General features: G+C 40.3%; 2 protein-coding genes across 2 annotated transcripts in view; one reads left to right on the top strand and one right to left on the bottom strand.

The window, feature by feature from the left end:
- Nucleotides 1–19,257, bottom strand: part of DNAJC8 (DnaJ heat shock protein family (Hsp40) member C8) — a 29,843-nt gene extending 10,586 nt beyond the window's left edge. Inside the window, exons 1-6 of the mRNA XM_004455700.4 lie at nucleotides 19,136–19,257; nucleotides 16,882–16,983; nucleotides 6,031–6,087; nucleotides 2,417–2,483; nucleotides 1,809–1,903; nucleotides 208–279 (exon numbers count right to left, since the gene is read on the bottom strand). Of these exons, the coding sequence (XP_004455757.1) occupies nucleotides 208–279; nucleotides 1,809–1,903; nucleotides 2,417–2,483; nucleotides 6,031–6,087; nucleotides 16,882–16,983; nucleotides 19,136–19,213 (471 nt within the window). The 5' untranslated portion in view covers nucleotides 19,214–19,257. The remainder of the gene's footprint in view (nucleotides 1–207; nucleotides 280–1,808; nucleotides 1,904–2,416; nucleotides 2,484–6,030; nucleotides 6,088–16,881; nucleotides 16,984–19,135) is intronic.
- Nucleotides 19,258–22,173: 2,916 nt separating this feature from the next.
- Nucleotides 22,174–24,169, top strand: ATP5IF1 (ATP synthase inhibitory factor subunit 1). The gene is made up of 3 exons (XM_004455699.5): nucleotides 22,174–22,330; nucleotides 22,422–22,513; nucleotides 23,905–24,169. The coding sequence occupies exons 1-3, from the start codon at nucleotides 22,244–22,246 to the stop codon at nucleotides 24,044–24,046; spliced, it is 321 nt and encodes a 106-aa protein (XP_004455756.1). The 5' UTR covers nucleotides 22,174–22,243; the 3' UTR covers nucleotides 24,047–24,169.
- Nucleotides 24,170–27,224: the final 3,055 nt, after the last annotated feature.

Genomic DNA, 27,224 nt, shown 5'->3' with positions numbered 1-27,224 from the left:
TCAACTGGGAACTCAAAGAAAAGGCCATAGCCCTGTATCAAAAGGGTCAATGAAAAAAAGGGAGAGGATAAATTAATATATACTTAAATGTTTTAAGTTAAACTGTTTAAAATACATATGCATCATTCCTTAGGAGTCTCTTTTTTAACCCACCAATCAGTGAACTCAACTGCACAGATAACGTGGCTTTTGCCATATTTAACTCACCAGCTCAGGATCATCCTCTTCCACATTCGTAGGTTTTCCTTCTTTCTTTAATTGCTTTTTCCGCTCTTTCACCTAAAAAAAAATTTTTTTCAATCAAAAAAAGAGCACCACACTTGTAGACTATCCTTCGAGCTATACACATATGATATGTGTACTTTTCTGTTGATATATTAGATTTTAACAAAAAGTTTGCATTAAAAAAAAAGATGAATCCCGTCTCTCCTTTTTCACCCCCCAAAGAGTAATGCGGTCCCTTTTTCTATCCAGAAAGAGCCTTTGATATGTTGAACAGTTTATAATCATTTATCTTTCATAGCATGGGGTTATATGTTTATGGCAAAGAGAATACACTTGTCAAGTTTTAGAAGAAGTCAGAGAACCTATGGCGTTAAGGGTAAGTAATATTATTGTAGGATTTCTATAACTGGACTCTTGACAATTTTGATTGTGAAACTCCCTTAAACCAATAATTTTCACATCACGTTAAATGATGTTTCTATCACTTTGGCTACCAGAGACGCAAAAAAAAATTAAATAGGCCCATTCACACAAGAACAACAATACTCCATTAAATAAGCAGTCAGTCTAAAAACACCAGCAAAAATCCAGCAAGTGTCTCCTAAGCTCAGAAAGGCCCTACTGCCACCTGATGGTCAGGAAACCTAAGGATGTCTCCTTTGCAAGCAAAATACAGAGGACTGATTTACCAAGAAATTGTTAGGCACTTTTCCGATTTCTACCAGTACTGGGCCTACACATGCCATTTCTAGTACACGACCAGCAGGACAGAGGTATTGCGCTGTGACTCTTCTTCTTAGCCATTTTCCTCATCTAGTCTGGACTCATTATTACTGGTTATAAACTTGGTTTCAAACTCCACAGCTCTTCAAAGGAAAGGCCACATCCATATTCACTCCTGATTGATTTATTCAAATCATTGACTCTGAAACAGCTATTAGGAAGGCCTTGAGATTCTTGCCCCAATGAGTTAAAAATTAAAACAAAGACCTTTCTTACTTCAAACAAGTCATATTTAACATTTTTCACTACTTAAAAGATTTTAGGTAATCCCCCCACAAAGAGTAAAAAATAATGCCAGCTATAACTGAATTTCTTTCTTAAGTTCCTCCCATCCCTGATAATAATACAGTCATGTATCTCTTATATATATATATATATATATATATATTTTTTTTTTTTAACGTCCTTATATCTATCTCCTTGTCAGCCTTCCTCAAGCCCATGTTCTACTCCTTTCAGGGGGATAAGAAAAAAAATAAGGGTCAAGTGTCACCAGAGCTGCTCCACTTTTCCACTCTCAGAACAGGGTGAGATGGCAATATGTGATGAGAGGCAAGAAAAGCCCTGTCTCCACAACACAGGGCTTGTAGCGAAATAGGTGGGAGCAGTGTCCTAGCCATTCCTCTCCCTGAGTTCTAAGGGTGAATTACAGCTGTAGACACACACTATTTGTGACCACCACAACATAAATGGTCACGAGTAAGGCCAATTGGCATTGCTATGTTAACATTTACCCTCCTGCAAGGTGCCCAAGGCTTGCTGATACTTCCTGTAAACACAGCAGTACTATAAATACTTACAGTGTGTTCCACGTATTCTTTTCCTGCCTGAATTACATCCAGGGCCCTCTTCTTTTGTTCCTGATCCAGTAGCAACTTGTAAGCTTTGTCCACAGCTAATGCAAAACATTGAAATTAACTGTTTCTGCAAACACCCTCTAAAAGTCTGAACTATACTCAGGCAATGTAAATGGATTTGTGCCGTCTAAAAAGCATTCCCTACTTTGTTAAATTATTTACTGTTGTTAAACTAAAAAACATTCAACTATAGCAATGACTTTGAGAGCCTTGGGAAAAAAATTAAATATACACACAAGGCTAAATACACCAAATCTAGACTTAATTCAGTGATAAAATATTTCTAATACTTTTTATGTTCAAAAGAAAAAAGAGATACTATGCAATGATAGTCTTTGTTGGCACATAAATGTTTTAACAAAGCAAAGTTAAGGTCTACTTCTTAAACAGCAACATTCTGTTTTGGAATGACAACTGTTCTATTGAAAATCACATCTTCTTCATGACCAGAAGACAAAACTGTTAACATTCCTTTCTTGATCCAGGGTAAGGAACAGTTAGTCCCTATCATTGACAACATATGACTCAGAAGCAGGTAAATGTACAAATACCTTCAAAAGCCTTCTGAGCTCTGTCAGCATCATCTTGATTTTTGTCAGGATGAACCAATATGGATAACTACAATAAGAGAAAAGTTAGAATTATCAATAAGAGGAATATTTATTAACTCTTGGCCTGCACTATGTCTCTTCACAACCAAAAGCTTCAAGGTATTCTATGGCAAAAAAAAAAAAAAAAGACTAAAGCCAAAAGCATTTTTTAAAAATTAATACTTCTCATAAAATGCACAGAAATACTGGTCTTTAATAATAAAATGCAAGTGCCAAAAGGCATATGCACAGGTAGAAAACATTTAGGGTTTGAATCACATAGTTCAGAAAAAATGGTAGCCTAGCATTATGAGTATTGTGATAATTTGAGGGAGGGAGAGACTGAAAAGTACTGAGCTGCTACTTTGTTCCTTGTAAGGACCACTAAGAAGGATAAAACAGGTATGAGACATGATCTCCTTACTAAAGGAACTCCCAACATAAAGCAGTAGTCTCAGTTCTGGATGCATTCCAACTCTGTGAGGCTTCCTAAAAATAGAAAGGTCTACTTTCTACCACCAACCAGAGATCAGTTTCTGGCATCTGTATTTTTTTAAAGCCTCTACTAGACTGGGTATGATAGTAAAAAATTACTGTGAATTTGTTAGTATGATATGCAGCTAAATAAGAGAACGTCCTTTTATATTTCAGTAGGGAATACAGGCTGATGTATTGAGGGGTAAAGTAGCATGGTGTCCATAATTCACTTTCAATGATTCAGCCAAAAATATACACTTAATGAAGCAAACTGCTGCATATAAGTGGTGGGTATATGGGTGTTCATTGTTCTGTTTTCTTTTTTGATTCTTTTTTTCCAAAATAAAAGTTAAAAAAAAAAAGCACAGGTGATTCACATAGCCAGGATTAAAAACCACTGACCATATCATCAGCAGACAGAAACCAAGTATTTGGGACAGAGGGATCTGTGTCAGGTGATAGCAGTGAGTGAAAACCTATTGCTAAATCCATGATTACTGGAGCCAGAATCCTGGGTTCGAGTTCCAACTTCAATCACTAACTAGCTGTGAGACTTGGAGCAACTCACTTAACCTATCCTCACCTAAGTTTCTTTCTCAGTAAATGGGGCAATATTAGGCACATCTAGGTACATCTAACTGGGTTGTAAAGTTTAAATGAAATATTACAAGTAAAGAACTCAGGATAATGTCTAGACCACAATGACAACAGTTAGTATATATTGAGGGCATAAGCACTTACTTTGTATTACCTCATTTAATCCTGTTAACAATCCTACAGGGCAGGCATCATTATTATGTGCATTTTACAAATGCGGAAACAGGCACAGAAAGGTGGAAAGTAACTTGCCCAAGTTCACAGTGCTTGTAAAAGGTATGGTCAAGATTTAAACTCAAGTCATATCACTACAACACTCATACTCTTAACTACTAGATCGTATTAATGATTCATAAGAATTCCTATGAGGGAGTTTTCCACATAGCTACATAAAAAAGTTGTTTTATGAACTTAAATGTTTATTATTAAATTGGGAAAGAAAGCTAATGCATTACATTAGGAAACTTGAAACTTTAAGAAAAGGGGGGGGGAAGCCAAGTGAAAGTACAGGGTAGAAAGCAGGAGGAAAAAAGGCTATAAAGTTATATAATAGGAAATGACTGAGTAGATAGATAAAAAACATCTTGGTTTAATAGCAGATCAGAAGATGATTATGAGTCAGCAATGTGGGAGCAATTACTGTATTGAAGAAGCAAGTTTAAACACTGGCTATTTACAAATATGTCATGTAGGAGCAGAGAATTCAGCAATGGTCAGGTCCTACTAAATATGGATAGGGAGCAGAGGTGGTCAAGCGGTTAGGCACCTTCCTCCCCTATCAGAGGTCCCAGGTTCAATTCCTGGTGCCTCATAAAGAAACAAGGAAGACAAACAGACACAGCAAGTGCAAACAATGAGGGGGTAGGGAGAAATAAATAAAATAAATCTATTAAATATAGACTGCATAGATACAAATATATTGAAGAAAGTAAAAAAAAAGGACATGAAATGTATAGGAAATGCAGTTTGCAAAGACAGATTACAGGAAGGGTGATTATTCAACTCATAGGAAAAAAGCTGGGAGTTACTCAGCTGTCAAAACTGGAAGGCTGGAGAAGATGTGGCTCAATCAGTTGAGCACCTGTCTCCCTCATGGGAGCTCTTAGAGTCAGTTCCCGGTGTCTCCTAAAGAAGACAAACAAACAACAAGCAAACAACAAGCAAAAGTAAAGAGCAAGACAACAAGCAAACAATGAGCAGACAAGCAAAAACAAATGAACAGGAAGCAGATGTGGGTCAAGTAGTTGACAGCCCACCTCCCATATGGGAGGTCCTGGGTTCAGTTGCTCACGCCTCCTAAAGAAAAAATACAAAATGAGCAGAATACAATCAGACAAGAAGAAGGAAAAAAACCAAACAAGTAGACGAGTGCAAACAACAAGCAAACAGAAGAGGGAGCCACTGGGGGGCAGGAATAAATATGTAAAGCATCAAAAACAAATCAAAGAAGAGGACTTGGCCCAACAGATACAGCGTCCACCTACCACATGGGAGGTCCGTGGTTCAAACCCCGGGTCTTCTTGACCCATGTGGCGCTGGCCCATGCATAGTGCTGATGCGCGCAAGGAGTGCCCTGCCACGTAGGGGTGTCCCCTGCGTAGGGGAGCCCCACGCTCAAGGAATGCGCCCCTGTAAGGAGAGCCGCCCAGCGTGAAGAAAGTGCAGCTTGCCCAAGAATGGCGCCGCACACATGGAGAGCTGACACAACAAGATGACACAACAAAAAGAAACACAGATTCCTGGTGCCACTGATAAGGATAGAAGCAGTCACAGAAGAACACACAGTGAATGGACACAGAGAGCAGACAACTGGGGTGGGGGGGGAGGGGAAAGGGAGAGAAATAAATTTAAAAAATTTAAAAAATCAATATTGCTAATAAAGATAACAAAGTGAATGATAAAAAAGTAATTAAAAAAAAAACAAAACCAAAAGAGTGGAAAAAAAAAAACAAAACCAAAAGAGTGGAAGGCTTTTAAAAGGCTATTATAAAACTTTGTAGCTGAACTTATTAAATATTACAATGGGTAGGAATCAGTTTGTATATTTCCTTTCCTGGAGAACTTTCAAAAAACACTCTTTATAATAAATCAGTTATTTCTTCAGTATTCATTTAAGTTAGCAAAGGACAAAATTATTGAGAGATGGGTGGTGAAGATAAAAAACTATTATGAATCATTTGACATGTTTTCTCCTGGAAGTCATTATTCTAGGCAAGCTCTATAATTCTACTATGTACTTATCCCCCCTAATTAAGAGGTTAGAGAGATTCTATTTGGATATAAAATTCATTCTTCTCATAGGTAAGTTATGGTCATTCAATTATTTAAGATTTAAAGTCATTATGAGTTTGTTTTTTAAAGAACAGTTACAGAAGCTTTATGCTTAAAAAAAATAAGATTAAATTTTGGCCCCAAAGCATCAAGTCATAATAACAGAATCATGAGTTTAATACCTTACAAAAGGTTCAAACTCCAATCTATTACAGGGAATAGTACTGTACCTGCCGAAACCTCTTTTTTATTTCCTCATCTGTCACTTCAGGATCTATTTGAAGAACCTGGAAGAATCAAAATCAAAACTGTAAGAGATTAATTTATAAATTTAGGAGGTGCCCAATAATTGTACATACTATACTCAGCATCCAGAACAATACCCAATGTTCTAGAATAGTGGCTGGCACACTACTGTAAAAATTGCACAAAAAATACAAATGAACAAATCATTCAGGAAATAACAGCTATATTTTTCTAAGGTTCTCAATTAGTACAATACTTATTTTCACTCCACCAGATTAAAAAACCCAGAGACATGTTTCCACACCAAGCAAAAATGTTGCATTTCTCTTTCATTTAAGTTTCCTCCACTTATCTTTGTAAATGTGGAGAAAGCACAGCAAGTCAACAGGGACTTAGGCTGATGACCTGATTTTCAACAATTCAGAAATGCCCACTTGGCTCCTTTTTATCTATAATTTACATGGCCCACTGGTTCTCAACCTAGAATGAACATAAGAATCATCTGCAGAAACCTGAGAACAATGCCTAGGACTCATTCTAGGAAAGTCTGATTCCAATTCCATAGAACTGAGATAGGGCCAAAAGCAAACGACAGGAACAGCAGTATTTTTCAAGCAACACTACTTTAAAAACAAATTTAATCATTCTTCTCCAAAACTGAATATCTTTGTGTTCATTCTTCATCAAGGAATCTTACCCCATCACCACAAATACACTCATCAAGCATTTATATTGTAGCTATTACCTGCTGATCACACTGCTATGTACTAGAAATGTAAAGAGAAATAAGTGGGGGAAATATTTTTTAAAATTACCATATGATAAGGGCTTTTTACGGAAAGGAATGTTTTATACAGTTAAGCAGGTGATTTCATAGTGCAGTCCAAGAATTCAGCATAGCATCTATTTGTTTATTTGGTATTCAAAGTCAAAGGAAGGTGCAGAAAGGGCAAAGTGTGAAGAGAGTTTGTTAGAAATAAAGAACACACCCTGGTCAGTCCCAATATATCAGAATCAACAGTTTAACAAGATCCCCAGGTGATTTATACGCACATTAAAATTTGAGAAGCACTGGAAAGGAATAACGACAGAGGTCAGATATTAAGTGCTTTCCAAAGGTAGAAGTGAGGATCAATTATTGGGCAGGGGGGCTGGGGTATAAAGAGCAAAAAATTGAAATCAAGTCTTGAAATGAAAAATACCTACCAGAGAAATAAAAATTGAAAAGTAATCTGCGAGCTTTAGTCAGGTGCTAACAGGACCTTAGAAAAACCTGGCAACAAGTAATGTCAAGATTTACAGCAAGCTTTCAAAGCATTCAAACAGCCCACCTACAGCAGTAGAGGTAGTGGTAAACAGTGAAATAGAATCAGTGCTGCATTCCAAGAGACTTACGGAGGTTATGAAAGGAGCATACAATGGGGGACGAGGAGGAAGGAAGAACAACCACTTGGAAAAAGAATTTTCAAAAGTCAGAGTGTTTTTCCAGAAAAAGGAAAAGGGAAAAAAAAAAAGCAGTGTGCCCTCTCACACCTCCTCAAGTAAGAAAGGAATTGGGAAAGTCACTCAAGAGGAAGAGGAAAATAGAAAAAGTGAAAGCACATCATAGTGCTTGTAACTAATAGTGCTATTATTAAATGGGTATGACAATGGTTAAAAGGGAAAATCTAAGATCATGTATATTACTAAAAGGAAAGCTAAAAAATATAACGAGACTGCAAAGCATAGTGAAACCTCATGTGAAATATAAATATGGGTAATAGTGCATATATGACTGTTTTTCTTAGAAACTGAATAAATGTATGTTAATGATACAAGATGTATCAGGCAAAAAAAAATATGCTAAGTGAAAGAAACCAGACACAAAGTACTACATATTTTATGAGTCCATTTATATAAAATGCAAATATAAATCAATTTATAAAGATAGAATTAGATTAGTGGTTATGTAGGGCTGGAGAAGGATAGGATTGAGAGGTGACTGCTAAGGGGTGTGGAGTTTTTCTTTTTGGAGTAATGAAAATTTTCTGAAATTTTTGTGGTGATGAATGCACAACACTGTGACTGTACTAAAAGCCAATGACTATACACTTTGGATAGAATGTATGGTATGGGGAAGCAGACTTGGCCCAGTGGATAGGGCATCTGCCTACCACATGGGAGGTCCAAGGTTCAAACCCTGGGCCTCCTTGACCCGTGTGGAGCTGGCCCACGCCCAGTGCTGATGTGCACAAGGAGTGCCCTGCCACAAAGGGGTGTCCCCCGTGTAGGGGAACCCCAAGCACAAGGAGCGCACCCTGTAAGGAGAGCTGACACAGCAAGATGACACAACAAAAAGAAACACAGATTCCTGGTGCCGCTTATAAGGATAGAAGCGGTCACAGAAGAGCACACAGTGAATGGACACAGAGAGTAGACAACTGGGGGGGGAGAAATAAATAAAAAATAAATCTTAAAAAAAAAAGAAAAAAAGGTATGGTATGTAAATATATCTCAATAAAATTGCTTAATAAAGAAATAAATGTACAAGAACAGCCAGAAACAGCGCTGTGTACAGCAGGGGAAGCACAGAAAGACTGAGAGGTGAAGAATTTTCTTGTCTGTTTTTTATTAATGAAATAATGAAAATGCTCTAATAATGATTAAGGTGATGAATGCACAATTATGTGATTATACCAAATACCAATGATTGTACATTTTGGATGAATTGTATGCTTTATTAATATGTATCAATAAAACCGATTTGTTTTTTAAAAAGCCATTAGGGAACGGAATAACTTAAGCAATTAGGTACATCCTTCCCACATCAGAGATCCGGGATTCAGTTCCTGGTGCCTCCTAAAAAAACAAAGAAAACAGACAGACACAGCAAGTGCAAGCAACAAGGGGGTAGGGTGAGATAAATAAATAAAGCCACTGATTGTACACTTTGGATAGATTTATGGTATATGAAAATATCTCAATAGAACTGTTAAAAATGAAGAAAAAAAAAAAGAGAAGGGAGCCATATAAGCCTTATTACACAGATTATGGGTGGTAACTGTATATATAAAAATATTCACAGGAGAATCCATTTCTGGGGAAAAGGAATTTAATGGGGCAAATCAAATCCAACATAATGATTGAAGTGATGAATGCACAACTGTATGATTATATCAAATACCACTGTTTGCTTTGGATGAACTGTATACTTTATTGATATGTACTGATAAAACTGATTTGCTTTATCAATATGTACCAATAAAACTGATTTGTTTAAAAAAAAAAATCCAACAAACCCCAGAAGGTATGTAATGAGAAGGGATGGAAATCCTCCCACTTTCACAAAAAAGTCTCCAATAAAGCTATCCCTTAGAACTAAAGATCATGCCAAATGTAATTCATAAATTTTCACTGGATCCTGAATTTAAAAAATAAAACAAGAGGAGATTTGGGGGACAATCAGGGCCAGATGAATGTGGACAATATGCTAGATGATGTTACAGAATTACTGTGTTTTCCCTAGATGTGGTAATGGTGGTATGGTTATGTGGAAGACACATACTTGTTTTGGGGGAGATGCATGATAAAGTATTTAGGACTGAAGCATCCTGATGTCTGTCAGTTCCTGGTCTCTGTTGTGCTTCACCTTTACTCTCAACTGCCTCTCTCTTCTGTTGTGTCATCATCTTGCTGCGTGACTCATTTGTGCAGGCATTGGTTCATCACGCAGGTACGCAGCTCACCACACGGGCACAGACTTGCTGTGTGGGCGTTAGTTCGCTGTGCGGGCAGCACTGGCTCACCACGCTGGCACTGACTCGCTGTGTGGGCACTGGCTCACCATGCAGGCACTCATGCAGACTCTCAGCTCACCACACGGGCACTCGGCTCACCACATGGGCACTGGCTCACCGCATGGGCACTGGCTTGCCGCACGGGCACTGGCTCGCCACGCAGGCACTGGCTGGCCACACGGGCACTCACGTGGGCATGTGGTTCACACCCCGCAGGCATTCGGCTTGCCACGCAGGCACTTGGCTCACCACGCAGCGCACCACATGGACACATGGCTCACCGTGCAGGCACCTACATGGGCATTTGGCTCTCTGTACAGGCACTCAGCTCACCACACGGGCCCTTGGTTTGCCACGCAGGTACTAGGCTTGCCATGCAGGCACTGGCTTGCTGTGCAGGCATATTTTCTCTTTTTCTTTTTCACCAGGAGGCCCCAGGAATCGAACCGGAGTCCTCCCATATGGTAGGCAGAGGCCTTATCACTTGAGCCACATCTGCTTCCCTCATACAGGTTCTTGAATTCCAACTATAATAACGGTTTCTTTTGAGATTTTCTGCTTGAAATAAAAATTCAGTCTTAAGCCACACCTGAACTCTCTGAACCATTAATAATGTGCAAGTTCCTGAGTCCTGTGAGATAAACTCCTTTCTTTCCAAGGTGCTAAACAAGAAAAATAGAAAAACAAGTTATGTGGTGCTGCCTGCTGGGGTCTTACAAGTTAAATCAAAAGGAAGGACATGAACAGGGCAGGATTAAGCAGGGGGCACAAGTTCATCTAAGCTTAAGGAAAGTGGAGGACAGCTCTTAACTAAGAATAATTGTAAAATGCATAAGAAAGATGATTGCATAATGGCTAAAGGTTAGAAATGTGTCCAAACTGGGAAATGCAGAGATGCAGGGGAAATTAAAACAAAACAATGCTCCCTGATTAAGGAGTCATAAAATAAAGACCCTCAGATTCCCAATTTAATTTCTCCCTTTTCTACCTGCTGCTCAATAAGGTGATAAACTGGAAGACTATTCATATTTTAATTGGTAGCTGAGAAGACAGCCATTACTGTATTACCACTCCTTACAAGAAAAAGGCCAGTCTGGTTACCTTTGTAGAAACAATCAGATTCATAAGTAGGTATCTTACAGCAGCTGAATGGAAAGCAGAAGTCACTGATTTCCCAAGTAGCTCAGAACATCTAACTTTGACTTAGAATTTTTAAAAAAGCAATTTTGTGAGAAGACAATGACATCCATACCTATAAAGAGACTGGCATGCTTGTATGAAATAGAAAAGACAAAATTTCACAAAGCCCTGTCCACTCCAACATCACTGTATCTTCACACATTCAAATATACTTCTTTCGGTCAGGATACTGCAGAGAGTTCACTTCTAGAACCACATTAACTAGTAGGGTATTAAAATATTATCCTTCATACTGGTCCCCAACAATCTGTCAATGTCACTTCTCCAATCTGTCAATCAGATCTCCACAAGAAACACCAATTACCTTAACAAATGGGAAACACAAGTAAGTTATATGGCCACATGTCCATTCTCATGGTACTATGCTCAATTTAAAAGTATGACTAAGGAAGTGGATGTGGCTCAAATGATAGGGCTTCTACCTACCATATGGGAGGACATGGGTCTGATCCCTGGGACCTCCTGGTGAAAAAGAAGAGAAAGCATGCCCATGCAGTGAGCCAGTGCCCACATGGTGAACCAGTGCCTGTGCATGAAGCCAAGTGCCTGCGCATCAAGCCAAGTGCCTGCGCAGTGAGCCAGTGCCCGCACATGTGAGCCATGCAGCAAGATGATGATGCATCAAAAAAGACAGACAAAGGGGAGTGTCAAGGTGAAGAGCAGCAGAAACTGGGACCTGAGGTGGCGCAAGTGACAGAGAACCTCTCTCCACCTCAGAGGTCCCCAGGATCGAATCCCAGTGAGTCCTAGAGGAGAAAGACAAGAAGAGAAGACAAAGAGAAAAGATACAGAAGATCACACAGTAAATGGACACACACATCAAGAACAGAAGGGCAGAAGGAGGGGAAGGGGAAAATAAATAAATCTTTAAAAAGAAAAAAAAAAGGATGACTAAATATAAAGAACATACCATCAAATCTTTTATCACCTCTCAAACAAATTATGTTCCCCTATGACCTCCCAAAATCATATCAAAAGCACCCATCAGGGGAGCAGATGTGGCTCACACAGTTGGGTGCCCACCTCTCACATGGGAGGTCCTGGGCTCAGTTCCCAGTGCCTCCTAAAGAAGATGAGTTGATGCAATGAGCTGAAACAATGAGCAGGGATCAGGTGTGGCTCAAGCAGTTGGGCACCTTCCTCTCACCTGGGGGGAGGAGGGGCATCCCGGGTTTAGTTCCTGGTGCCTCATAAAGAAGATGAGCAGACAAATGAGCAGAGACAATGAGCAGACAGACAAGGAAACCATCTCGGGGAGGTGGGAGAGGGAGAAGTAACCTTCAAGAATGAAATACTGACACATATGACAATGTGGATGGGCCTCAAAGACCTTATGTTGAGTGAGATAAGCCAGGCACAGAAGGACAAATATTTCATGACCTCACTAATATGAGCTAATTATAATAAACAAACTCACAGAGGTAGAATCTATAAGGTTACTGGGAGATAGAATGTGGGTAGAGAATGAAAAGTTGATGCTTAATCTGTACAGAATTTATAATTAGGTTGATTTAGTGATTTGGAGATGGACATGCAACACTGTGAATGTAGATGGCAAGGATTGGGGTTAATAATATAAGAATGTTTTCTTTCAGGATCTAAAACAAAAGTACAGGATGTCAATAACAGGTTAGTATATGGGGGGAAAATGCACCTACAACAAAATATGGACAATAATTAATAGTAACATTTTAACATTCTTACATCAAATGTAACAGAAGTACCACATCAATGTTAAATGTCAACAATAGGGGAAGGTTTGGGAATGTTGCATATTTTACTATCAGAAAAATGTTGCATGTCACAGAAACAACCAAATTTCCCTGTAAGTTACACTGTTTTACAAAGTCTAAACAGAGCCTTTTAAGCAACTTATACATTATATAGCTACATGCTTCTATGGGATATAAATGTAGCCCTGTTGTCATAGGTATGTTTTCTAGATAGAGGGTGGCACAGTAGTTCATAAAATATTAAACTTCTTTCCTAGGGAAGTCCTACTACTTTCTCAAATAAGCTGGCCAGAAGCTCTGGAATATATAAGCCCTGAAAAAAGGAAAATAAGTCAAGACCTCGATCTTAATGACTGCACTTAAGGACTCATTATTGAAATAATGAAACTAAGTCTAATTATAATTAATGCCTAAGAGCTGCCTCCTGAAAACCATCTTGTTACTTAAATGTGCCTCTCTCTGTGCCAAACACTGCAAATAACTCACTACCTTCCCACCCTCCCTCTCCCCAACATGGCCATGACTCCCAGGGATGAGCCTACCTGGCACTGAGGGAATATTGCTAAGTTTCAATCAGTGATGCATTTAAAGTAAGACCTTGACCAAAAGGGGGAAATAATAAATGAAATTTATATATTTAATATTTATTAAACAAAGTATTTCAAAGTGTGTCAGGAAGTCATTCAGGAAATTACACATATGCAGGTCTCAGTGAGACTCCACAAAATGCCATAGTAAACAAAGCCACAAACAGAAGTGCTCTTTTGGGCCCTAGTGACATCCGGACACCATAGGTAAGTCACATGGCCACATGAAATCAACACCCTCTCAGAGGACTCTATGTGGGAATATATGAAAAGCTATTTCCCCAATATAACACAGTTATACATAGGTATAACTTTGCTAATTATGATTCTTTTACTTCTTTTATTTGAACCTATAATTGCCAACTTACTTGTTAAGTACATTTCTCAGAGACTTAAAGCCTTTGGATTGTTCTTATGCCTATAGAGCCCTGAAACCTAGCAGATATGTGGCGGACTTCCACTCTCCAGTGTTTCAGGCCTGCCCTGAATAACTAACAAAACAATGATACAGGAACAGCCCCAGCCCAAATGGAAGGAGTTCTTCAACTACAAGCAAAACAATTCCATTTCTCTGCCCCATAATATCTATGTCATTTCTCAGCCTGAAGTAGAGTGGACTTCATCCTAAACACCAAATGCCTCAGAAATGAACCAAAATAAGGGGAGAGTATAACTGCTAACTAAAGCAGATTTATTGTTATTGTAGTTGTTATCCTGTGTTAACTGAGTAGCATGTAACATTGATAGAAAAAAAATATTTTTTTCAAGTACCCTTAAAGCTTTTTTCATCTTCCCCTTCCCTTCCCAAACAATGCAATAAATTAAGAGTACATCCACTCTGAGTGGAGAGTTGAAATGGCCCAGAGCAGAGTGTCAAAGCCCAAATGAGACAAAGAAAAGGGTGATCACATTGGGGGGATATATAGGTACAGGGTGTTAGAGCCCAAATGGGGTAGAAGGGCATTCATATAGAAGGGTAGCCTGACGGAGGGTACCAAAGCCAAAGTAGGTTGAGGAGGGCATCCTCCTGGACAGGTACCCTGGCATAGGGTATTAGAATCTAAGCAGGATGTGGATGTCAACACTGGAGATGGGAGGGTAGACCAGGGTAGGGTATCAGAGCCTATGAGGGATAAGAAAAGCAATCCAGTGGAAGTATAGCCCAGCACAGGGTGTTTTGGAAACCAACAGGGTGAGGAGGGTGTCCACAAGGAAAGGGGGCCTGGCACAAGATACAGAGTCCAAGCAAGGCAAGAAGGACAGCCCCACAAAGTGATGGCCTACCATAGGTGTAGGTGTGAGAACCTAAGCATGGTGAAGAAGGCCCTCATGTAGGAAGGTAGCCCAACACAAGATGTTGGAGCCTAAGCAAGGTGGAGAGAGCACTTGTGAGGATGTATGGCCTGACATAGGGAGTTGGAACCTAAGCATAGTGAAGAGGGCCTCCTTCCACACAAGGGAAGGACCTGGAATATGGAATCAGAAGCCAAGCAGGATGAGGAGGGTGCCCATGGAGGAAACTAGCCTGATATAGAGTTATCAAAGCCAGAGCAGGATAAGGAGGGTACTTACTTGGTAGAATCAATGTGGGATGCAGGAGCACAAGAAGGGTGAGGAGAGTTATCCACGGGGCAGAGAGAAGGCATGGGAGTTTTGAGCCCAAATGTAGTCAGAAGGATTTCTGCACAGTGGCGTAGCGTGGTATGGGTTGTCAGAAAAAAAGGGTGAGGAGGGCATTCACACAGAGGAAGGAGTACCATGGGCAATGAGTTGCATAAAGGAGGATCAATCAAGGAAATAAATATATTAAATACAGATAAAAACAAATAATAACAAAAGAAAAAAAAAGATACAAGGAGTTAGATTTCTCACTCTCAGTGAAAGGAGTTACAAACATGGAAAGGAAAAAAACAAGAATAAATCCTGTAATGGTGAATTGAAATTGGATGTAAATGTACGCATATACACACACACACAGACACACTCTGTCTCTCCCCTTAGCAGTAATTACTACTAAGACCTGGAGGTAGTGACATCTCAAAAGCACCCAAATCTTCTCTAAAAAGAACCAAGGGCAGGGAGTAGATGTAGCTCAAGTGGTTGAGTGCCTGCTTCCCATATACAAAGTCCTTGGTTCAATCCCCAGTACCTCCTTAAAAAAAAAAAGGAAAAGAAAAGAAAGAACCAAGGCTTCTTGATGAAATGGTTAGCTCCAAAATGGGTAAGAGGAAGTACAAAATTGATCCTATATTACTCCCCACTAAATAAGTACAAGAGTAACTAGTATTCAAAGACTAATGAAAGCATGTCAGAAAAACACAGGTGCTAGCTTGAAAATCAGCCTACTGAACAAATTTTGGGACAATTTGAGCATCAAAATAAATAATGATGAATTATAACTCAATGATTAGAAGAGGAAACCATGACTCAATATTGACAAATAAATAAATAAATAGAAATTTTGATGAGGAACAGGATATTTACACAGTCTCAAAGTATATCCCCATAAAATACTTATTAATCAAGAAAGGGAGGAAAAAGTAACTTTATAGAGAAAACTTGAAGACACCTTTTCAGTTAAAAGTGATCACATTAACATCATCAGTAATGAGATAAATCAAAATCAAGTACCACCTTATAGGTTGCAAAAAGAAAGCAGCATCACTTCTGTGATATTTTTGCCAATGATGCATAAACTCAATCTAATATGAGGAAAACATCAGACAAACCCAAACTGTGAGGCATTCTACAAAATAACTGGCCTGTAATCTTCAGAAGTATCAAAATCATGACAGTCTAGGAAAGACTGAGAAACTGTTCCAGACTGAAAGAGACTATAAAGAGACATGATAACTAAATTTAACAGGAGATTCTAGACTGGATCCTTTTGCAATAAAGGTTATAATTTGTAATATTTGAATGGGGTATGAAGACCAGACAGCAACAATGTACCAATGATTACTTCCTGATTTTGTTAGTTACACTGTATTGCGGTTCTGTAGGAGAATGTTCTTGTTTGTGGGGAAAACACACTAAAGTATTTCTGGGTAATAGGGCATCATCATGCTGACAACTTACTCTCAAATAGTTCAAGAAAAAAAGTCTTCACTGTCCTTGAAACTTTTCTCTAAATCTGAGATTGTTTCAAAATGAAAATTTTGTGAAAAATAAGTCTTTAAAAAACAGACAAGTCTTAACAAATAATTTAAACTAAGGATCCTAAATTTATTAGGGTCTAGCTACACCTCCATATTTCGGGAAAAATCCAAGTATATTTGGGTTGCTAAAAGATAATGGTGAATATCCAACAGGGCAAAGACCTTCACATTTTCCTTACTATTTAACTGCCTTTCAAGCTACACTTACAATAAAACCACCCAAGTTCAAAGACAACCTCCATACTACACATATCCTATCCCTTTATTCCACCGCTTTTCGCAACTCTAACAACTAAGGTGTGTTCTGATGTAACATTGTCTGCAGATATATATATATATAGCACCCAAGCACAAAGGCCACAGCAAAATCAACCAGCTCACCTCAAATGGATTCAAATTGAAGTAAGAGGAACCAGGACGGGTCAATCTTTCAATCTGATTTTTGGATGTTAGAACCGAATCTCGCTTCTCTATTTGTTTTACCTAAAATAAAGAGGATAAAAACTTCATTAGTAAATAATAATCCCTGAATTGTCTATCTTAACACATTACTCATTCACCTGTTCAACAATCATTTATTTGTGTGTCTACCAATACAAGATATTTTGCTAAACATCTTGAGAAATACTTATAACTTTTTTTTTTTTATTTTAATGTTGTAAATACTTAACATGTATTGATGCCTCTCAACTAACCTCACATTGTACTATTTATGTCCATTTCATAGATGAGAAAACAGAAGCTTAGAGAGCTTAACTTTGTTCCCAATTAACCATCTTGTAAACCAGAATTTTAACCCAAGCAGTTTAACTCCTGAGCAGGCATCAAGATAAATAAGTTAAGCAGGGAGCGGAGGTGGCTCAAATGACTGGGTGCCTCCCTCCCACATGGGAGGTCCTGGGTTCAGTTCCCAGTGCCTCCTAAAAAAAGATGAACCGAGAGCAGACAGCAAGCACAAAAACAAGAGGGGGAGGGGGAAGAAATAAATAAATAAAAATAAAATTAACCTAAATTTAAAAAAGATATATAAGTTGTAGTCCCCACCTTTCAGGAGCTTCCAGTTTAACGATGGAAGATGTACTTCTGTGTACCTACACTTACTTATATCTTTTTATTTTAAGGAAAAATACAAGTACATTAAAATATGTACTAAAAACAACATGTAAAGAAATGATATTGGAGGGAGCAATTAACTCTGTCTACCCAACATAGAGTTATAAGAATTCCTGATGGGAAGACAATGCCAAGGAAAATAAACACAAGGGAAGTTCCAGAAAAACAACCTTCATGCCTTGGTCAGTGTTGGAATCAATCTCTGGTATATTATATACCATCTTTATTCCTATGGCCAAAATGAAGTTGGAAATAATTTCGAGTAGTATAAAATGCCATTCCTACTCAGCACCTGCCCTCTTAACTCTTTCTGACCAATCCTCACATATTCTACTCTCTTCCCAAGATGTATTTTTCCTCATAGCACTTATCACTACCTGACAGCATTTTGGGTATCTGTTTATTGTTTATCATCTACAGACTGCAAGCTCTATGAAGACAAGGATTGTTTTCCCTGTTGTTCACTACAACAGGGAAATTGTATCAAGTAAATGTCTAAATTGTATCGAGTAAATGTCAGGTGCTCAATAAACATTGGTTGAATGATCAAAGATCTTCCCATAAGTACTTTCTCCCATCCAGTTTACACAAACCATGTTGTTGTATTTAAAAACAAACAAAGAAATGTTAAGTGAAACAAGTTCCACTATAATTGCTAAGCATTTATTAGGGGCCAATAAATCTTTGTACCAGGGCATCAACCATTTCAGGTAAATTAAGCACTTCAAAAGGACAGACTGTAAAGAATGGGCTAATTTCCATTTTAAAATTCACTACTTTGGAGTACTTACTAGGTAGAAGAGACTATTACAAATGTCAGAGATATGAAAGGAATGTGGCATGGTCCTTAACTTTGAATACCTCACAACCTGGTAGGGAGCAACTCCATTCCTCAAATCCATGCCAATTTAAATAGGTCCCGACTTCCTCAACAAATATATACTAGGTAATGGACACGGGATAGAGAGCAAGGCTCAGATCAGGCCTCCAGTCCTAACAGGATACCAAGTTGTCATCTGCTGTAAGACACAAAATTACTAGGCTTCCCCGAACCTCAGGTTCGTCGCCGGTAAAATAGCGACCTACTGACACGCTCGTGAATGGCAGAAATAACCACTCATAAAACACATTATGAAGACTGAGAGAAGAGAGCGCTTCTGTTGAGAATGAAAATGGGAGCTAAGGCGGCTAAGTCACCCCCAGAAAGGCCCAGCCTCTGCGGCCCCCGACTCCCGGGACTTGGGAAACTTTGCACGCGCCAGGCACTTCGTTGGCCACATTCGCTGTCTCCCTCCTCATCGCCGTCTCCCTCCTTTCGTCGGGCCCCGGTACTTCTTTCGTGGCCTCTGGTCTTCCCCAACAACTATCACGGAGAGAGGCACCCATCACAGCCCCCGCCGCCCTCCGACACAAGGCCGGGCGCTACGAACCGCCCAACGGCCAGACAGCCCGTCCTCGCCGCCGGGAGGAAGATCCTGGGCAGGGTTGCCCTGGCACCATTATTCCTCGACCCTGTGCTCACCTCACTATAAAAGGTCATAAACGCTTCCTCCGTGCCACCTCCGCCGCCCGAAGCCCCGCTCTCTCCTGAAGCCGCCATTTCTCCTGCCTGGCCACCACGTGACCCTTCTGCGCAGGCGCCAGCTCACGTGGTTCTGAAGGGTCCGCCTCTCTAGCTCCGCCTTGCTTCAGCGGGACCCTTAAAAAGCTGGCATGCCCGCTGCATGCTGCTGACCTAGGTGGACTATTTTTTAATTGAACTGGAATTCATATTAACCATTTACAGTGAGCAATTCAGTTGCTTTTAGTATAGTCACAATATTGTGTAACCACCACCTCTAGCTAGTTCCAAAACATTTTCCTCACCTGGTGCCGTTAAATATTACTCTCCATTCTCCCCTTTCCCCAGCCCTGTCCACCACCAATCTGCTTTCTGACTCTATGAATCTGCCTATTCTAGAGACCTCATACAAGTGGAATCACACAATATTTGTCATTTTCTGGCTGGCTACTTCATATAAGGTTTTCAAGGTTCATCCATGGTGTACAATGTATCAGAACTTCATTCCTTCTTATGGCAGAGTAATATTCTATTGTATCTATATATACGACTATTTGCTTATTCATTCACCTGCTGGTGGACATTTGGGTTGTTTCCATCTTCTGGCTATTGCGAACAATGCTGCAATAAATATTGGTATACAAACACCTGAGTCCCAGCTTTCAGTTTTGGGGGTATATAACTAGGATTGAAATTGCTGAGTCATATAGTCATTCTCTGTTTAACTTTTTGAGAAACCATCAAACTGTTTTCCACAGCAGCTGAACTATTTTACATTCAGCAATGTAGGAGTGTTCCAATTTCAATCCTTGATATATACTTTAATTATATCCATCCTAGTGCCTAGTTGGACATTTTGCACAAGCTCAACAAGACCCTCCCCTAGACACTCAGTCTAGGAAATGACCTACAAATAGCAAAATCTGAGAACTTTTTAGAAAGTTTTTGAAACTGGAATGGTATTTAAAAGTCACCCAGGGAAACGGACTTTGGCCCAGTGGTTAGGGCGTCCGTCTACCACATGGGAGGCCCGCGGTTCAAGCCCCGGGCCTCCTTGACCCGCGTGGAGCTGGCCCATGCGCAGTTCTGATGCGCGCAAGGAGTGCCGTGCCACACAGGGGTGTCCCCGGCGTAGGGGAGCCCCACGCGCAAGGAGTGCACCCATAAGGAGAGCCGCCCAGCGCGAAGGAGGGAGCAGCCTGCCGAGGAATGGCGCCGCCCATGCTTCCCGTGCCGCTGATGACAACAGAAGCAGACAAAGAAACAAGACGCAGCAAAAAGACACAGAAAACAGACAACCGGTGGAGGGGAGGGGAATTAAATAAAATAAAAATAAATCTTTAAAAAAATAAAAATAAAAATAAAAAAAGTCACCCAGAAGTACATACACCATTAGTATCACTAGGTAATGGGCTTATAAGTGATAGTTATTTCCATTGATCTGCTTTTATCTGTTTTCCAACTTTTCTGCAATGAACATTTGAAAACGTGCCCTGAAGGCATTACATTCCATTTAAATCATACAAACCAGCGTTGGTATTTTTCCAACTAAAAGATGATCAATAAAACCAGTTGTACTACTATTTCATAGAAAGCAAAGATGATATTTTTATAATCACATATTTTATCATATTAAATAGATAATTTGGCTCAACCCTTGCATCCAAAGGAGTAGAAACTGGGCCCCAAAAGAGACAAGGGCTATAAATTTTATGAAGGTAGAGATGACAATTGTCTTTTCCACATTTGCTGGCTGGATAAAGGAGGACTGTGTTAGTTTCCTTGGTTGTTCAAGCAAATACCATGAAATGTTGGCTTAAAAAATGGGAATTTATTGGCTCACGGTTTTGAGGGTGGGAAAAAGTCCAAATTAAGACATCACCGAGGTGATGCTTTCTCCTCAAAGACTGTGGTGTTCTGGGGCTGCCTCTGTGATCCTTGGTCCTGGGCTTCTCCGTCACATGGCAATATACATGGCAGCCTCTCCAGGCCTCTCCATTCTCTTCTGGGTTCCATTGTTCTTCAGTTTCTTGCTTCCCTTCAGCTCTCATTTCCAGAAACTTTCTCTGTTTCTGAATTTCATTCTGCTAATAAAGGACTCCAGTAACAGGATTAAGACCTATTCTGGCTGAGGTGGACTACTCCTTAACAGAACCATTCTACTTACAATGGATTCACATCCACATGAATGGATAAGGTTTAGAACATGTTTAGTTCCAAATGACCAAAAGGGCCAAGACAAAACCTCTACTAGACTCTTACTTATAACTCTTTCCACTACATTGCACCGCATTTCAAAGGTACAGTTATCAAACTCATTCAGCAACATATCAATACATTCTTCAAATATTAATTCAGGACTTACTTAAACAAAGCCCTGCTAATTTCAGAAGATGGAAAGTGCAAAGAGACAGAACAAAAGAGAGAGAGATGATAGAATGACTTAAGGAGCTTCTTTAAGTAAAGAGGCAGGGAAGGTTTCTCTGAGAAGTTGACCTTTAAACTGAGACTTGAGAGTGCAATGTCAATACAACAAAAGAACATTGACACCTCTTAAAAGATAAACATGAGATCTGCATATGACTCCTTTCCAGCACTAACTAAATCGGGGCATCCTGGGCTCAAATTCCCTGGAGTTCAGCCTCCCGGACTAAGCCCCCAACGCCTTATATTATCCAGGTACAGGAAGGTTTCCTTTGGAATTTTAATAATAATAACTAGGATTGGAATCGTGGGGTGGGGGTGGACGCCATGGGTCATTCTGCTTGGTCCAATAGTCAAAATCTCAGCTCCTAAAGCTCTTTTTACCACTCCCCCGACCACACAGAAAACCACACTCCGTCGTTACTCCCCCGTCCTCAGGCAGCTGAGCTTTTCCTGGGCTTAGCTGAGAATGGGCCCGCCTCTCGCTGGCGATTCGCGGCGAGCCCCAGCAGCCCCGCCCCCTCGCCTCGGGATTGGCTGCCCCCGCTCGTCCCCGCCCTCCCTCGGGAAGATTGGCTGTTGGGCTCCCGGCGCCGTTGGTGAGTCGGCAGAGCCAGTGACGCGCGAGGTGCGACGTGAGCAGCAATGGCAGTCTCGACCTTGGGTTCGCGTATGCGGCTCGGCGTGTGGGGCGTAAGGGCCATGCAAGGCCGAAGCTTCGGCTCGGACCAGGTACCCCGGCGGCAGCGTTCGCTGCCCCAGCCCTGAGCGCGGTTCGGGGCTGCCCCGCCGCACTCTGACCGCTGTCTCGATCTCTCCGTAGTCCGACCAAGTCCACGGAAGCGCTGGCTCAGTTCGGGAGGCCGGTGGGGCCTTCGGAAAAAGAGAGGCGGCAGAAGAGGAGCGATACTTCCGGTGAGGCCCACGGGGTCCCGAGTCCAGTTCTTCATCTCCTAGGGCTTTCCAGTCCGTCTTCAATTTCCAATCGCCCCGTCATCCCTACGGGGCGCCCAACCCCCCAGTAGAATTCCCGGGACCCCAACACTTTAGGTGCCCACCGTTGCCACTTAGAGGGCGTCCCCAAACCAAAGCCATTTCCACCTGCGGAGCTCTCTCAACCCACGACCGAAACTCCCTTGTATCCTTTACCATCCCCTCCTGTGGATATTTCCGCGGGTTCGAAACACCCACGGATTCGTCTCTGTATCTAGATCTGACTGTCCAATACTTGCAGACCCTCTGAACCTGATTCTCTCTCGCCCACCTTTCAGCCCCTATACGTTCTCTTCTTCTGCTCTTCCTTCCCCCACTTCACCCTGCAGGTCTTAGCTTTGCAAACCTCACACGGATTCCCTGACTTTGCCCCTCCCAAATCCCAACGCGTCTCCACTTCTATACTGTGCGGGTCAGCTGGGGCGCCTGATCTTAGTTGGACTCCACCCTCTCTTGGAGACTTTTGTCCAGTCTAGTCCAGCCCAGATCCTGGACTGTAGATTTCCCTCTCCCTCTAAAGAGTAAGGAGTGGGCTGGGCCTATCGACTCCCTTTTCCAACCCTATATTATCTTTAACTGACTTCTCTTCACACTGGGGAGGAGTGCAGAACCAATCTTGCTTCTGCTTCTCCTTTGGCCTATATCTCTTCCTTTAAGCCCTCTCTTGCTCAGTCTTAAGGGTTATCACCAGGGTACCTGCCATACCAGAAGTCCAAGGTCCTGCCCTTAGAAAATTGTCTAACATTTACAGTTAAGAAACCAGTTCAAATGTGGCCAAAACAAGATTTTAATATACTCCCTTTTGAGTCCTAAATTGGACTGCCCAGTACTACCCAGGCAAGATATCCCTAGCTTCTTTTTTCCTTCTTTTTGCCTTTAGTGGGCCACCCATTTTCTAGGCAAAAGAAACCTAGACAAAATTGGGATAGAAGATAAATATTTGTCCTTTAGCCACATTGCCCTCCAATGGACTCTGGTTCTCCCAGCTGTACCTCTGGTAAGGTGTTGGGAACTTTCTACACCTCTCTGGAGTTTCATTCTCTAAAGAGGAGTCTGCAAGGAATAGCTCTCCACTGATGGGATTCAGGCATTAACAGCAGGAAAATGGAATCATTTGGTCATCTCCTCAGGATGGATTCATCTTAAAATGGAGTATTCTTTCAGTAGCAGGGTAGGGGAAAGGATAGGATGAACAACCAGACTCTCAGGGGATTGGGACTTCTGATGTTGGCTTTAAGAATTGCATGTTATGCTCAGAGATCTCTTTGGGGTAAAGGACTGGGATTAAATCCAGAGCTACTGTGTCCTTGTAGAGAGCAGACTAGAAAACAACTGGCAGCCTTGAAGAAACACCATGAAGATGAGATCGTTTATTCTAAGAAAGAGATTGAGCGTCTGCAGAAAGAAATCGAACGGCACAAGCAGAAGATCAAGAAACTAAACCATGATGATTAAATGCACACCATTAACAAGAGAATGGCTACATAATCATTGTCCACTTCTAATGGGCATAGTTATTGTTTAATTAATATTGGTCTGTGTGCTGCCAATAGATTATAATAAATTGTCAACCAGTGACCCATGTCTGATGCCTTCTTCTACCATTTGGGGTAAGGTAAGGAGACAAACATTGCTGGACTGCTAAAATGAATCAGGCAGGGACCCAGAAGCAGGGACTTCATAGACAATTGAAGCACAGTGTGATAAATGCTATGGAAGGTCAATATAGTGTGTGGGGTGAGAAGGTGTGACACAAAGAAAGAACCTCCAGTCCAGCCCCAGATTGGATTCTTCAAGGAAGCATTCCAATTCAAGGCATAAAGGTCAGGAGCAGCCTGGAGAACGGGGATGATAGCTTTAAAAGATGCAATTCAAGGCACCATCAGTAATAACACCATTTTGCATTTATAAAATGATTTAGAGAACTCTTCATGTGACCTAATGAACATAATGACCTAATGAATTGTTCTAATTTTGCAGATGAAGAGAACTGAAGTTAGAAATCATGTATTGCCTACACTCATTGTGAAGGAGTTGAGACTTGTGTCCAGTTTTACTGACTCCTAATCCAAGTCTGCCAATAGCACTCAGAATTATTTCTTAGGTTTTGCTTTGCCAAGTGTGCTCATGATTCATATTAGATTTGGGGGGGAGGGGGCAGCAGTTTCTTTCTTCATTAGAGAATTTGTGGGTTTACAGAATAATCATGCATAAAACACAAGATTCCCATGTACCACCCTGGTCTAACTAAATTTTGCAAACCAGATATATAACTTCTCTAGGCAGAAAAACTTGAGTTGACATTTGGGCCATTACCAAAACATTTTCAGTTCACCAGTTAAGATATCATTTGCCCAAGAGTTGTGATGAGTCATTTGTTGCAAACCTGTATTCCTCAAAAGGTCTTTAGAATAATAAAAGCTTGGAGAAGTCACTGACCCTGTTTCATGCAGACAAGACACTAGATGACTGTTTCCCAAACTTAACTTTCCCATGAAATAGAACACTTTGAATTACAGTGTTGCTGATGGAAGGTTAATATATGTTCCTGAGGTATAAGTGCTGGGATCCAAGTGGCCGGCCACGAAGTGAATTCAAAGATGGCAGAGCATTAAATGATCATCTAGATTGCGTGCTTTTTTTTTTTTTTTTTTTTTTAACTTTACAGCAGTACAAAATTCGAAAAATTTTTAAATTAGATTAGGAACAAATTATAACAAGATAAAACATTTTGCATTTTTGTGTAACCAAAAAATTCATTTTTGTGACTTAAGTTTGTAGATGATAATGTTTTTATGACTTTTAATCAACAATTCCCTTGGTTCCCTGAAAAGTGGTGTAGTATCTACTCATCATGTATTTTATTTAAATAAAAATCAGTCTGATACTGAATAAAGCAAGCAAAAAGTTGAAACTTTGAAGTGAAGATGAACAGTCATAAGCTTGAGTTCTTAAAATGATAAAAATGAATTCTTTTTGGAGCAGCCTAATTTAAGAATACCTAAACATGAAAATGGTAACTCATGGTCTTTTTGTTATATCATACCTGTGGTTAGTTTTTCCATAAAGCAATAAAAGCAGGCTATAAATATTTACCAATATCACAAATAAATATTAAAATCCTAAAGTCATTTATGTGTTCTGAACCAGTAACCATCAGACAGATACCACAGGCATTAAGGGGACCCAAAAGCACTCCAGGGTATTCTTGGCCTCAGGAAAATTTGGGAAACACTAAAACAATGGTTTTCAAATTATCCATAAGTCAGCAGCATCAGCATCACCTGGGAGATTTTCAGAAATGCAAATTCTCCCGCTCCACCAAAGACCAACTGAAACTGGGTGGGATCCAACAACCTATTTTTAAGATTTATTTATGACTCCTTTTTTCCAGATGGATTGTCCCTTTTATTAATATATAATTGCCTTCTGAATCTCAACTTTTTTACATTTAAAGTCTGTTTTGGGGGAAGTCAATGTGGCTCAAGTGTCTACCATTGGAGAGGCCTCAGGTTTGATTCCGGGGGCAAGCTGGCCCGCACCACGGAAAGCTGGCGCAGCAATACAACAAAACGAAAACAAGCAGACACAGAAGAACACACAGCGAATGGACACAGAGCAGACAGCGAGTGCAAGCAGCAAGGGGGTGGGAATAAATAAATAAAACTATATGCATGTTTAACATAGTTCTTACTATGAATGCCACTTCAGAATTTTAAAATAAAAAATGTTAAGTATTAGGTTGTGTATGAAACACTCTTAACATTTTAAGTACAGCATTCCACAGAATACAATTTGAGAAATGCTCCACTGGCTTACTGCACTAGTTAAAATCCTTTCTATTTACAAGTAACAAAAACCAGCTCTGGCAGGCTTTAGGGGAAGAAAAAGTAATTTATTGGAAAAATAGGGGAAATTGTTTCACAGAATCTCAAGAGCTATCCAAGCAGCTTCCTAACCACATGGTCAAAATCACAGGGGAATTTTTTTCCTCAAGATTTCCATGGAATTTTGCACAATGAAGTTATTTAATAGTAATAATGCATGATAATTTATATTTATGGAGTACTTTCCAATTATTTGCTCATTAAATCTTGTGATATTTCTGGCAAATATTTCCTTACAATTAGCTTAATTTTATAACCAAGGTAACTGAATCAGGGAATTGTTAATTAACTTTCCCTAGGTCACACAGCCAGGTTTGGACTAAGCAAGGACTTTACTTCAGAACTGCTCCCAATCTTGAGTTCAATTCCAGGTTAGTGGTTCAGCTGCCTGTTATGGGACAGGTCAGGGGCCTGTCTGGACATCTGGGGGTGGTGGTAAAGGCCTTTAAAGGCTCCTTTAAATCTAGAAATGCCAGTGGTTGCCACTGGAATTAGTATTTTTCCAGTGATATGAATCCTATTAGCATGTCAATACTAGCCTATATGAGGCAAGCACGTGTCTGCAATAGAGCCTAGTTTGAGATTTTCACAGCAGTTAAGTCTAAAGCTGTACTTCTCCACCCAGGCTATACACTGTAATACCTGGGGAGATTTAAAATAAACCAGTCCCCCAAAAACAATTCAATCCAAATTTCTTACATTGGGACCTGGACATGGGTATTTAAAAAAAAAAAAAGTTTTCCAAC

This window comes from Dasypus novemcinctus, chromosome 9, assembly GCF_030445035.2.
Source record: "Dasypus novemcinctus isolate mDasNov1 chromosome 9, mDasNov1.1.hap2, whole genome shotgun sequence".
Taxonomy (NCBI): domain Eukaryota; kingdom Metazoa; phylum Chordata; class Mammalia; order Cingulata; family Dasypodidae; genus Dasypus; species Dasypus novemcinctus.
Note: the sequence above shows the minus strand (reverse complement) of the source record. Positions and strands in the feature narration are given on the sequence as shown.

Excerpts from the sequence above, each read along its gene's own strand:
- ATP5IF1 (XM_004455699.5), top strand. The coding sequence starts at position 22,244 with ATGGCAGTCTCGACCTTGGGTTCGCGTATGCGGCTCGGCGTGTGGGGC. Across the intron at positions 22,331-22,421 it reads GAAGCTTCGGCTCGGACCAG|TCCGACCAAGTCCACGGAAG; the intron begins GTACCCCGGCGG and ends ATCTCTCCGTAG. Across the intron at positions 22,514-23,904 it reads GAAGAGGAGCGATACTTCCG|AGAGCAGACTAGAAAACAAC; the intron begins GTGAGGCCCACG and ends GTGTCCTTGTAG.